This window comes from Pseudophryne corroboree, chromosome 2 (assembly GCF_028390025.1).
Source record: "Pseudophryne corroboree isolate aPseCor3 chromosome 2, aPseCor3.hap2, whole genome shotgun sequence".
Taxonomy (NCBI): Eukaryota; Metazoa; Chordata; class Amphibia; order Anura; family Myobatrachidae; genus Pseudophryne; species Pseudophryne corroboree.
In genome coordinates this window covers 538,808,406-538,822,024 of record NC_086445.1, presented here as the reverse complement: position 1 = coordinate 538,822,024, position 13,619 = coordinate 538,808,406, and the positions used below count along the sequence as shown (strand labels likewise).

The window sequence follows — 13,619 nt, the reverse complement described above, 5'->3', positions numbered from 1 at the left end:
ATGCATATGTATGTCATTAGAAATGGCCTTTTTCTGGCTCACATAGATGAGGTCACAATACTCAACAAAGGCAGGGGTGGGGCCTGCTCACAAAAATATTTACTTAGATATCATAGTATTGCCGGTAGATACGGCCAACCCCGCTGTTTTTACGGTTGTTGTCATGCACCTTCAAGAACTGCTTTTTCAGAGTCTTCATTTTGTTTAAAACTTGCTGTTGGGTACAGATAATTCCTCTGGCTTCAAGCATCTTGGATATGTTTTTATATATGACTGTATCTTTCACTCTGCCTGTGATCTGCCTCATTATTTCCTCCTAATGCTCAGCAACTCTCTAACCTCCTGGTCTGTCCAGGTCGCCATGCTGGCTTGCTCCCACGCTGCTCCCCTGGGCTCTGAAAGATTACATATTTTCTGAGCCCAAGAAAGATCCATTCCGAGGTCTTTTAACAGTCCCGGGTAGTGAATCCCGGGACAGGCCCTTTTCACACTACACAGCTTCCCGGGACTGTCCCGGATTCAACCCTGGTCGAGACCTGGGATGAAATCCTGGGATGCTCGTCCCGGGAAATTGTCCCTGTACCCTTTCACACTGAGCAAAATCCATGGATGATGTGCGTTCATGTTCAATACCCCGGGATATTTTTGCGAGTGTAAAAAGGGTATTAGTGTCTTTTGTCTGGTGATTATCATACAATATCATCCTGCACTTCAGAAATTTTGGAAGACCTAACGTGCAATTTCCATGCATCTTGGCACCTACTCATTTGAAAGAGGAGCCTTTCAAACAGGGTGTACTATGTTATACCACCGCTTGGAATCCCGCCGCCCAGCATACCGGCGCCGGGATCCCACCGCTGGAATGCCGGCAGCGGGGCAAGCGTAAAAGAGCCGCTTGCTGCGGGCACGCTATTTATTCTCCCTCCAGGGGTGTCGTGGAGAATAGTTGACGGTATGCCGGCTGTCTGTTTCCCAGCGCCTCCCTTTCAAACAATATGCTCTCAATAGTTACTTGCTGATATCAACAGACCATACCCTATATGCTGTAGAAAGAGTTAAATCAATCATAGATTAGGGGTCTTAATGTGCAGATCTCCCGCTTCCAAGCATCATTAAACACTGGATCACCACCTGTGATGCTGTAGGTTGCTTACTTTTCTGAATAGTAAGCTTTGTTGCTCTAGCACACTGGTTCTCAAACTCGGTCCTCAGGACCCCACACAGTGCATGTTTTGCAGGTCTCCTCACAGACTCACAAGTGAAATAATTAGCTCCACCTGTGGACCTTTTAAAATGTGTCTGTGAGTAATTAATACACCTGTGCACCTGCTGGGTTACATGCAAAACATGCACTGTGTGGGGTCCTGAGGACCGAGTTTGAGAACCCCTGCTCTAGCACATGGGTGCCACGAGCACCATGTTTGAGAACCTAACGGTCCAGGGTTTTAGGTATATCCATGGCTCTGCACAGATGGTCAAATCAAAGTGAGGTATTAATTAATTCACCTGTGGCCAAGCATGGATATACTTAAAACCTGGACCTTTTAGGTGCCTTAAGGACTGCATTTGAGAACTTCTGAGCTAGCATATTATTTTGGCACACTTTGTAATCTAAATTCAAATGAGTAAAAAACGAATTTTTAATTGTAGCTTTAATTATGAAACTTTAGCAAAAATCCCCAGAATCTGCATAATTTGGAAAGGCAGATTAAAGTATTAGTGGTTACAATAAATGTTTTTAAATTAATTTTCTTTGCCATATTTGGTATTTGTTTTTGATGAAGTGATATTTTCAGGTAAAATGTTAAGCTGGGTACACACGGCAGATATATCTGACGATGCACAGTGGCAGCCCTAGCAGTGCCTTGGATGTACTCTCTGTGCACTATGGCGGTCCTAGCTCGTACAATGGTACACTGACCCTGCATGGTGTAGGTCCTAGTGGTGCCCTGAATGCCGCCGCGCCCCCCCCCCCCCTCCTTGCAATCACATACCTGTACACCAACCCCCCCCCCCCCCCCCGTTGCAGTTGCATACCCTGTACCGCCTGCCCCCCCCCCCCCCCCCCCTGCAAAATGTTCAGAGCTCCACCCTCTCCACAAAGGTTACAGGATTAGTTGATACCCCCTGTACGGTTCGCATCTCCGGCTGAAACGCGATCCTTGTCTGTACGGTGGATAACCTGGTACCGAGCAGGATTGCGGACCTGGGTCTGGTCTTCTCACACATAGCCAAGGCCTGGGTAAGCAGCAAGCCCTGGCAATATTCCTGGTCCAGAGGCTATCTTAATGGAGTATCAGGTATGCTCTCCATAGACAGTATGTACCCTGTGGCTTCAGGGCTAGGACCAGCTGACCTGTACTAGTTTTGATATACCTCTGTCACGCATTGTATGTCTAGTGGTAGAGGGTATAGATTACTTCAAGCTTGTCAGATTGAAGGACTTTGTTTGTTTTTTATTTTTTTACAGGGCTATGAAGATTCCTATCCAGAGCAGAGCTATGAAGGTTATGAGGGTTATTACAATCAGAGCCAGGGGTAAGTCTTTGAAACAATCATTCTTGGGTAGGAAGGATATATACAAGAGTTAAAGTGATTTGTTATAAAAGTTGTATAGACATTAGTATATTTTTATAGTTAAGGTCTCCTTTAAACTGTTTTTTTTAAACAGCAAAGGCTAAATTTAATGTGCAGCACGGTTTCAAAACGGTCCTCTGCTCTTTTATCTGCAGGCTTTAGAGGTTGTTTATACAAAACATGAATTATTTCCCCTTTAAATCTAGCATTTAACTGCCACATTACTAATATGCCATGTGGCTGTAGTCTATTCATGTAAAAGTGGTGTGGTTGTATGGGGAGAAAATATTCCATCCCACCTGTAGCTCTTCAGTGGCTATATGAATGGATGTCATCCAGGATTATAAGCCATCTCTTGGTTTCAGGTGTCTGGGGGAGGGTGGGTGGATTTATTAGGGCTGCCTCCAACAGTGCCTTAATGATGTCTGGGGAAACACACTGTCTGCCCTAAGGAGTAATATGAGGTTTCTGGTGATCTTACTAGAAGGCATTTCTTGTAAATACACATAGCATGGAAATTGACCTCTGCATGAAACTTGTTTTTTTCAGTGACACAGAGTATTATGACTATGGTCATGGGCATGGGGAAGGTCCAGAGTCCTATGAAGGTTATGGCAAGTATTTTTTTTATGTTTGAAGTTAATTTTAATACAGAAAATAGTAAATGTATTTAGAGTCTCCTAAACTGATATTTTGAGGAGCTGAATAGTCAATCAATTTCGGAGGCTATTATAATTGAGTAAATTGTCTTTTAATAAAATTCCCTCATGTTAATAGTTTGCATTGTTAACCTATCTAAGCAGAGTTAAAGGCTTAGATTTTTGTTTTCAGTGCAATTGATTGGTCCTTTACAATTTTTTTCATCCACTAGGGGTCACTGGAGTACTCTTGGGATATGGACGGTTTCCGTAGGAACAAGGCACTGAATATTAAAATTTAGAACTCTCCTCCATATCCCAGAGTACCTCAGTGTTTTTTCTGTGCTTCTCGTATCAACTGGGCTTGTGTGGAGCATAACCACACTACTTTGAATATTTTTAATTTTTTTTCTTTCTACTTTTACATTTTTTGCTCACAGCACATCCCTTCCCAGTTTCTGTAAAAACTTGGGTCCGGGATAGTGCCGCTGCACGGAGCAGCGCATGGCGTGTCGGTCCTCGCAAAGAGCACCCTCACAGCCACACGCAGCTCATTCCCTGACTGCTGCTACAGCTGGACGGAGCTTACAGATAGAAGCCCCGTCACAGCCTTTGCCTCTGGAGTCAGGTATGCTTGGGGTACGGGGCGGTCAGCGCACGCTGCCGCCCCGCTGTGGGGGGGGACACTGGTCACTGACGCCGCTCTCACTGCGCCCGCACCCGCCTCTCCAGACAGGCGCCCCGGCAACCGCTCCGAGCAGTGCCGCCTCCACCGCTGAGACCCGCCGGCCGCTGCGCTCACCTGCCGCCCGCCGCTGTAGGACAGCGCTCCATTACAGCGCTCCCCGGCTCCCTGCACCCTGATTGCGCTGGGAGTGAGATACCCGCGCCCCCGATAATTCCCGCTCAGACAGCGGTACACGGGCCACGGGGGAGGGAGCAGAAGGGGGGGTGAGATGACTTTAGCGGAGGGCTGCATAAGGGGGGTGACATTGATGAAATAGGCTGTTAAGCCTATATTACAGGGTTGGCTGCACTTGTTACATATACCCTGCACTGTGAGGCATGGTGGCCATTTTAATCTTGCTTCCTGCCTTCCAGTTTGTGATTCCAGAACGTTCCTGTACTACATCTCTACTCCACCGGAGGCGCAGGGGTGTAGGTGGGAATTTGGGATCAGTTTCATATAGAATTTGGGATCAGTTTCATATAGTACTGGATAGAGATATATATATATATATATATATATATATATATATATATATATATATATATATATATATAGATAGAAAGAATTGAGGCGGCACTCAGAGACTTGAAACAGCATTCATATATTTGTGCAAAAGGTGCAAAGCGTATCAACGTTTCGGGGACCTATTCCCCTTCAGGATAACACAAGTGGCAAACAAAGGTGTTTAAATAGACAGTACAAACACTTACCCCCTGTCCCCATCCAATCTGCAGCTGCAGCGTGTCCGTCCGGCCGCCCTAACGTGACTTCCGCCCGGCTGTTCGCGTCACCGCGGGACCGGAAGTGATGTATCGCATGCAGGGCGCGTTACCATGGTGACTGCTCTGTCTGAGTATCATCTCACGGCCGCTTCACTTGCACTGCCCTTCACCTAATACTCGATCCCGCGAGATCTCGGGTCCTGGCTGGAGAGATAGCTGGCGTTACCATAGACTCGCTGTCAGCTGTGAAACAGTAAAAACAAAAGTGAACAAACAAATAGCAACAAGTGACATGTTAAGATGACATAAAGCAGTCAATATTGTGACAAAACGACAATTTTAAAAAAGCAATTTTTTGTGTACTAGTGCAAACTCAATAGAGCATGTATTTAAAAACATCTGAAAGTGAGAAGCAGAGCAAAAAGCACCAATAGGTATCCATGTCATAAAAACACACCGACAGCCTATTAAAAGAAATTCTAAAACGGGCACCTTGTATATATAGCAGCTTGAGTTTCATAATGCTGTGTTATGTTAGAAAAATACACTATGAGTGCCCCAGGCACGGAGTCCCCAAGGGCTGACTAATCTTGCATCTAGAGTCAACTGACTAAGGCCCAATCGGGTTCACAAAAAATTGATTAATCCCAAATTGTCATTAAGCCCCCCTGGTTTCAAAGTGTTGAGCCTGTATATCCACATGGACTCCAACTGTAATAGTCTTCGTCCACGATCTCCACCCCGTATTGACTCGGGGACGTGGTCTATGATACGATGTTTAAAAGTGGCCATCGAGTGTCTGAATGTCACGAAATGTTTGGCCACGGGCTGTTCACCACTGCCCGAAGCCAACGCATTCCTAATGGCAAGTCTGTGTTGAGCCATTCTGATTTTAAATTGGCATTCTGTTTTGCCAACGTAATATCGCCCACATGGGCAAATGATGGCATAAATGACAAACTTCGTGCTACATGTGAGAGGCCATTTGATTTTAAACAACTTTCCTGTAAATGGGTGGGCTATAGTGGTCCCTATTGACATATGGGAACAAGTGGTGCATCCGGTACACTTAAAGCAACCATTGCGTCTGGTAAGAAAATGTGTGGGATTAGATCGCATTTTTGTCATGTCAGTTTTTACTAATATGTCCCTAATACTTCTTCCTTTTTTTGTAACTGGGCATGATGCGTTTATCATGTAGCATCTTTAGTTCTGGATCAGATGCTACTATGGGCCACAATTGTCTTAAATGACGTTGCTTTTCCTTACTGGTTACATCATATTCACACACCCACGGGATGATTTTAGACATGTCTTTGGTGTGTTTACTTTTCTTTGAGGCATCCCTCTGAGTGGCCTCAGCCTTTAGGCGGGCCGATCGTATTAATGCCCGAGGGTAACCTCTGGTCAGGAATCTGTCCTCCATTTCTCTCAGCTGATCCATCTTGGTGGACTCACTGTTGTTGGCCCTACACACCCTTAGGAACTGAGAGTATGGAAGACCCCTGACGGTGGAACGGGGGTGAAAGCTATCAAAACGCAAAAGCGTGTTGCGATCAGTTGGCTTTCTATAAAGGCATGTCAGGATTTTGTTCTCCTGGATTTTGATTAGGATGTCAAGAAAGCAGATTTCAACTGGACTGCTGGTCATGGTAAGTTTGGCCGGATTATCAGATTGATTGTGTGAATCAATCAATGAGCCTAAGTCCTGTATATCACCCCTCCAAAAGATCAGCACATCATCTATGTATCTAAAATACACAAACAATCTATCGGAAATGTTTCTGTTGACTAAAAATAACTCTCGTTCAGTTTCCCACATGAAGGCATTTGCGAACGAGGGTGCCACAGAAGACCCCATAGCACACCCCGTTCGCTGCCTGTAAAATTTACCGTCAAAAATAAAGAAATTATGTGTCAACGTGAAACATAACAATTCAAGGAAAAACTCAATGTCTGGCCCAGTGTACCGTGCATTTCCTACTATGAGATGTCGCACAGCCTGCAACCCCTGCTGGTGAGGAATGCAGGTGTATAGGCTGGTGACATCTACCGAGGCCAGCGACACATCGGTGGGAATATCATCAAAAGTGCTGAGTGTCTGTAATAAAGTGCTAGAGTCTTTTAAATAAGTGCAAATACCTTGAATACAGGGTTGTAAATAAGTGTCCAGAAAAATGGCCACCGGCTCACACAGAGACCCACGGGCAGATATGATCGGTCTGCCCGGGGGTCTCTGTGCGTCCTTGTGGACCTTGGGTATGGTGTAAAAAATGGGGACCACTGGTTTGTCAGGTACCAATCTCTGAAAAATGTCTGTTGAAATTAAATCTTGCGATTTAGCATTTTCCAACAATGATGTTAATTCAACATTATAGTCTGCAGAGGGATCCTTTTCCAAACAACAGTATGTTTCACTGTCAGCAAGAAGTCTCAGACACTCGGTTGTATAGTCTGTGGTATTCTGCACGACTATGGATCCGCCTTTATCGGCACCACGAATTATGATGTCCTTCCTGTTGCTCAATGCTTTTAGAGCTGCCCGCTCGTCATGCTGCAAATTATGAAATTGACGTTTTTTGCGGTCAACATCTGAACTTTCAAGCATTCTATTGAAGGTTTTCAGGGAAGCATTGGTGGAGACTGGATCGAACCGTGATTTTGGGCCCAATTTCTGGACTCTTGGAGGTAATGGATCCTTAGATGGCAATGCTGGTTGTTTTCCAAAGTGCTCTTTGATTTTTAAAGTGCGGTGCAATTTGAACGTACTGATCTTGTTTTTGAACTCGTCACCATAATTGGTGGGAATGAACGACAGCCCTTTGTTAAGCACACGTCTTTCAGCTGATGATAATGGTGTGCTGGACAAATTAAAAATTAGCGCTTCTTCGGTTTTGGAGGCTTTGCTTTGTTTTTGCCTTTGGTTTTGTCTCCCTCGTCTGGTGAGCTGCCGTTTCTTTCTTGACCCGCGATGATAGCGCGGGTCCTGACCCCTAAAGGGGTATTACGCTTGAAGTTTGTTGCCACCGCACTGTGTGTATCATCAGAGTCACTGGCAGAAGTGGTACTCGTACCTAGCCACCTCCTTTCACGGTGACCCCGAAAAGGTCTAGGTCTCCCCTGAGCATTGGACACATTACCCAACCACGGGTACACCCTGTGTTGGGAATAGTCCATCTGTACTTTTTGGACTACAGGAAAGTTGTTTAAAATCAAATGGCCTCTCACATGTAGCACGAAGTTTGTCATTTATGCCATCATTTGCCCATGTGGGCGATATTACGTTGGCAAAACAGAATGCCAATTTAAAATCAGAATGGCTCAACACAGACTTGCCATTAGGAATGCGTTGGCTTCGGGCAGTGGTGAACAGCCCGTGGCCAAACATTTCGTGACATTCAGACACTCGATGGCCACTTTTAAACATCGTATCATAGACCACGTCCCCGAGTCAATACGGGGTGGAGATCGTGGACGAAGACTATTACAGTTGGAGTCCATGTGGATATACAGGCTCAACACTTTGAAACCAGGGGGGCTTAATGACAATTTGGGATTAATCAATTTTTTGTGAACCCGATTGGGCCTTAGTCAGTTGACTCTAGATGCAAGATTAGTCAGCCCTTGGGGACTCCGTGCCTGGGGCACTCATAGTGTATTTTTCTAACATAACACAGCATTATGAAACTCAAGCTGCTATATATACAAGGTGCCCGTTTTAGAATTTCTTTTAATAGGCTGTCGGTGTGTTTTTATGACATGGATACCTATTGGTGCTTTTTGCTCTGCTTCTCACTTTCAGATGTTTTTAAATACATGCTCTATTGAGTTTGCACTAGTACACAAAAAATTGCTTTTTTAAAATTGTCGTTTTGTCACAATATTGACTGCTTTATGTCATCTTAACATGTCACTTGTTGCTATTTGTTTGTTCACTTTTGTTTTTACTGTTTCACAGCTGACAGCGAGTCTATGGTAACGCCAGCTATCTCTCCAGCCAGGACCCGAGATCTCGCGGGATCGAGTATTAGGTGAAGGGCAGTGCAAGTGAAGCGGCCGTGAGATGATACTCAGACAGAGCAGTCACCATGGTAACGCGCCCTGCATGCGATACATCACTTCCGGTCCCGCGGTGACGCGAACAGCCGGGCGGAAGTCACGTTAGGGCGGCCGGACGGACACGCTGCAGCTGCAGATTGGATGGGGACAGGGGGTAAGTGTTTGTACTGTCTATTTAAACACCTTTGTTTGCCACTTGTGTTATCCTGAAGAAGGGGAATAGGTCCCCGAAACGTTGATACGCTTTGCACCTTTTGCACAAATATATGAATGCTGTTTCAAGTCTCTGAGTGCCGCCTCAATTCTTTCCCTGCATGTCACCGGCTCCCGGTCGTGGATGGCACCAGAGCAAGATTAGTCCAGCATTGGACTATGTGGAGTGCCGGAGCAGTCGTTTATCTTATATATATATATATATATATATATATATATATATCTCTTAGTACTATTTACTGAGTCGTGCAGGTTGTCTGTCTTTTGTATGTTGTATTGTCTGTCTGCATAATGAGTAAGGCACCGGCAAAACCAAAAAAGCACTGCCATGTCTGTGACAGTGTGTTACCGGATTGTTCTACCACATGCGCAGTATGTTTTGTGGATTCCGCTACGAATACAATCTCTGCTCCGCTGTCTAAGCCGGTTTCATCCCCGGACCCTCCATGGGCTATGCTAGCAGATGTCATGGCTGGATTGCAATCAGAATTGGCCGCCGCTCGACAGGAGTCTCAGCCTTGCCAACAGTCTAAGTCCATTTTGGGTAGTAGGGATAAATTTACTTTGTCTTATGATTTACCAGTTTCTGCTATGTTACAGTCTGATGATTCTATGCCAGACCTCACTGCGCAAGATGACGGTGAGGAGGGTGAAGTAGACCAGCAGTCCGATAGTGAAGATTTTGACAGCCCAGGCATTGATGATCTCATCAGAGCGGTGCGTCAGTCTCTGAGGTTTACAGAATCTGAGGAGCCTCTGACAAATGATGACGTCGTCTTTGCTAAACGACAGAGGACTCCGATGTGTTTTCCGGTTTCGGAATCTCTTAATAAGATGTTACTGGAAACACGAAAGAATCCGCATAAACGGTTTAGATTTAAGTCTAGTTACCCGTTTCCGGAGTCTGGCAGCTACATGGGAGAATCCGCCATTGGTGGATTCGTCTGTGTCTAAACTTACAAAGAAATTAACCATACCAGTACCAACGGCTACTACGCTTAAAGACCCTTCAGACCGTAAAATTGAAGCTATGCTAAAATCCATGTATATAGCAGCAGGAGTGTTGCTTAGACCTGGGTTGGTTGGCATTTGGGTAACTAAGGCGCTCATGGTATGGATAACAGAGCTCAAGTCTGCCCTACAGGACGATCACCTTATACTTCTCGCTGATCAAATCTGGGAAGCTGCTGATTATCTATGTACAGCTTCTACTGACGTCTGTCAGCTCACTTCTCGCCTTTCATCGTCGCTAGTTGCAGCACGACGAGCACTCTGGCTGCGCTCTTGGCAAGCGGAGGCGGAGGTCAAAAGAGGTATAGAGGCGTTACCTTACGGTGGCGAGAAGTTGTTTGGTCCTGAATTGGACAAATGGATTGCTGAGGCCACTGGTGGTAACTCTGTTTTCTTACCATTGCCTCCAACGGCGCCTAGGCGGAAATACTCGGGCCCGGCGTTCAAATCCTTTCGGCCTCAGCCCTTTCGAGGCCGTGGTAGGGGACCAGCCACGGCCGGTAGACGAGGTCGAGGGCGTGGTTTCCAACAAACCAACGCCAGTCGTCAAGACGCTAAGATCACCGACAAGCCAGTGGCATGACGGACTCCCAGCCCATCTTGGATCTCCAGTTGTGGTAGCACGCCTTCAGACGTTCCATTTGGCGTGGTTCCAGACGTCCACAGATGGGTGGTTCCGCAATTTAGTGCTCAAAGGTCGACTGCCTGTGTCGGACGACAAACGGGCGGTTCTGCAACTTGCCATTCAGTCTCTGCTTAAGTCAGCAGTTTTGATTCCGGTCCCTGTACACCAACAGGGGCAGGGTTATTATTCCAGTCTGTTTGTGGTACCAAAGCCGGATGGCTCGGTCAGGCCAATATTGAACTTAAAGGGCCTCAATCAGTACGTCACTTACTACAGATTCAAGATGGAATCTCTGCGGTCGGTAATTGCAGGTTTAGAGCCACAGGAATTCATGATTGCGCTGGATCTCAAAGATGCGTATTTACACATTCCGATTTGGCCACCTCATCAGAGGTTCTTGCGGTTTGCAATCCGGCAGAACCATTACCAGTTTCAGGCTCTACAGTTTGGCCTCTCGTCAGCGCCTCGGGTATTCACCAAAGTGATGTCTGTGATGATAGCTCATCTCAGATCCCTGGGAGTGATAATAGTTCCGTACTTGGACGATCTGCTCATCAAAGCTCCGTCTCAACAGATGCTCCTCCAACATGCGTTGCTAACGTACGATGTCCTAGTTCAGCACGGTTGGGTTGTCAACTTCACAAGAAATCACATCTGATTCCGTCTCAACGACTGCAATTCCTAGGTATGATTCTCGATACGGTAAATCAAAGAATTTACCTACCAGAACAAAGTACAGATCATTCGTCATCTGGTTTAATTGGTGCTCAGGCCACGCACAGTCTCAGTACATTTGTGCATTCGCCTCTTAGGCACAATGGTGGCGCCTTTCAAAGCGCTTCAGTTCGGGAGACTTCACTCACATCCTTTTCAACTGGATGTGGTCGGGCTCGCATCTGCAGATTCACCACAGAGAGGTTGTCGCCACGGGCCAGGGTATCTCTACTCTGGTGGCTCAATGTACACAATCTGACCGCAGGGAAACTGTTCGGCGCCTGGAATTGGATAATTCTAACGACGGACGCGAGTCTCAGAGGTTGGGGAGCTGTAGTTCAAAATTGTCAACTCCAGGGTCTCTGAGCGGATCACGAAAGATTGCTGTCTATAAATGTCCTGGAACTCAGCGCAATTTACAATGCGCTACGACAAGCAGTACACATGCTTCGGTCTCTGACTGTCCAGGTGCAGTCAGACAATGCAACGGCAGTCGCATACATCAACAAACAAGGAGGAACAAGAAGCCGCATGGCAATGCGGGAAGTAGCTCGAATCCTCAATTGGGCAGAATATCACCAGGTGATATTGTCGACAGTGTTCATTCCGGGAGTGGACAACTGGGAGGCGGATTATCTCAGCCGTCGGGATTTTCATCCAGGAGAATGGGCATTAAATCCAGAGGTGTTTCACATGTTGGTTCACAGCTGGGGTTACCCTCAGGTGGACCTGATGGCGTCTCGCCACAATCACCAAACACTCCAGTATGTGTCCAGAACGAGAGATCCAAAGGCAGTGGCGGTGGATGCTCTCACCGTCGCGTGGCCGTACAGCCTCGTGTACCTGTTTCCGCTGCTCCCTCTGTTGCTAAAACGGGTCAAAAGAGAGTCCGTCACAGTCATACTAGTGACGCCTCATTGGCCTCGGAGAGCTTGGTTCTCGGATCTCCGAGGACTACTCGCAGACTAGCCTTGTCCGCTCCCACTTCGTCCGGACGTGTTACAAAAGGGTCCATTCCTTTACCCTGATTGAGCGCGGCTGCGTTTGACGGGGTGGCTGTTGAGACCGCCCTCTTAAGGAGAGAGGGCATTCCAGAATCTGTTATACCAACCATGTTACGTGCTAGGAAGCCAGTTACGGCAGCTCATTATTACAGAATTTGGCGTGCCTATATAGGTCGGTGTGAGGATCGGAAGTTTCTGACATCTTTCAAGTTATCCCGTCTTTTGTTGTTTCTACAGACTGGGTTAGATGGAGGACTGCGTTTATCTACACTAAAGGTGCAGGTATCTGCTTTGTCAATTTACTTTCAAAGACGATTGGCTCTATTGCCGTCTGTACACACTTTTCTGCAAGGTGTCCTCAGAGTACAGCCTCCATTCATTCCACCTACAGCGCCATGACCCTTACACCAAGTGGATATTAAGTTTCTCACTTGGAAAACAATTTTCCTACTAGCCTTGGCTTCGGCAAGGCGTGTTTCCGATTTGGGTGCCTTGTCATGCAAGCCACCGTATTTGGGGTTTCATGATGACAGAGTGGAACTTCGGACGAATCCCGCTTTCCTACCAAAGGTAGTGTCATCCTTTCACATCAATCAACCAATAGTAGTTCCTGTGTTGACAGGAAATTCTGGAACCTTGGATGTGGTACGCGCATTACGCGTTTATGTATCCTGGACGTCTACAGTTGTAAGATGGATACGTTGTTTGTTCTCTATGATGCTGCCAAGATGGGTTGGCCAGCGTCTAAGCAGACCTTATCCAGATGGATAAAACGGACCATACGTCAGGCTTACCTTAATGCTAGGTTACAGCCGCCTACATCAGTAACAGCTCATTCCACACGTTCTGTGGGAACTTCATGGGCAGCTGGTCGTGGAGCTTCTACGACGCAGCTTTGCCGTGCGGCTACATGGTCTTCAGTGCACACGTTTGCGCTTTTACAAGTTTGATACGTTTGCGGCATCAGCATCTAGCTTTGGCCGCCTAGTGTTACAGGTGCCAAACAGCTCTCCCGCCCACCGGGGAAGCTTTGGTACGTCCCAAGAGTACTCCAGTGACCCCTAGTGGATGAAAAAGAAAATAGGATTTTGGCACTTGCCAGGTAAATCCTTTTCTTTGAATCCATAAGGGGCACTGGACGCCCACCCAGAGCAGTTTTACCTATTTTGCGGTAAGTTCAGGGAATCGTATGGTAACACATTCTCACCGACTGGTTCAAGTTCTATCGGTTATTGTGCCAACTGTTTAGTTGTCAGTCACGTTATGTGTCAACTTTATTGTTGTCCGTTCTGTTCTATGTAATTCTCCATTGTCAACCTCTATCGC

General features: G+C 46.5%; 1 protein-coding gene across 3 annotated transcripts in view; it reads left to right on the top strand.

The window, feature by feature from the left end:
* The window catches only part of KHDRBS1 (KH RNA binding domain containing, signal transduction associated 1), a 40,189-nt gene that overhangs the window by 25,742 nt on the left and 828 nt on the right, over nt 1-13,619 (top strand). For all 3 annotated transcript variants that reach the window (XM_063954252.1, XM_063954251.1, XM_063954253.1), the window contains exons 7-8: nt 2,471-2,538; nt 3,127-3,191. In XM_063954252.1, the coding sequence (XP_063810322.1) occupies nt 2,471-2,538; nt 3,127-3,191 (133 nt within the window). The remainder of the gene's footprint in view (nt 1-2,470; nt 2,539-3,126; nt 3,192-13,619) is intronic.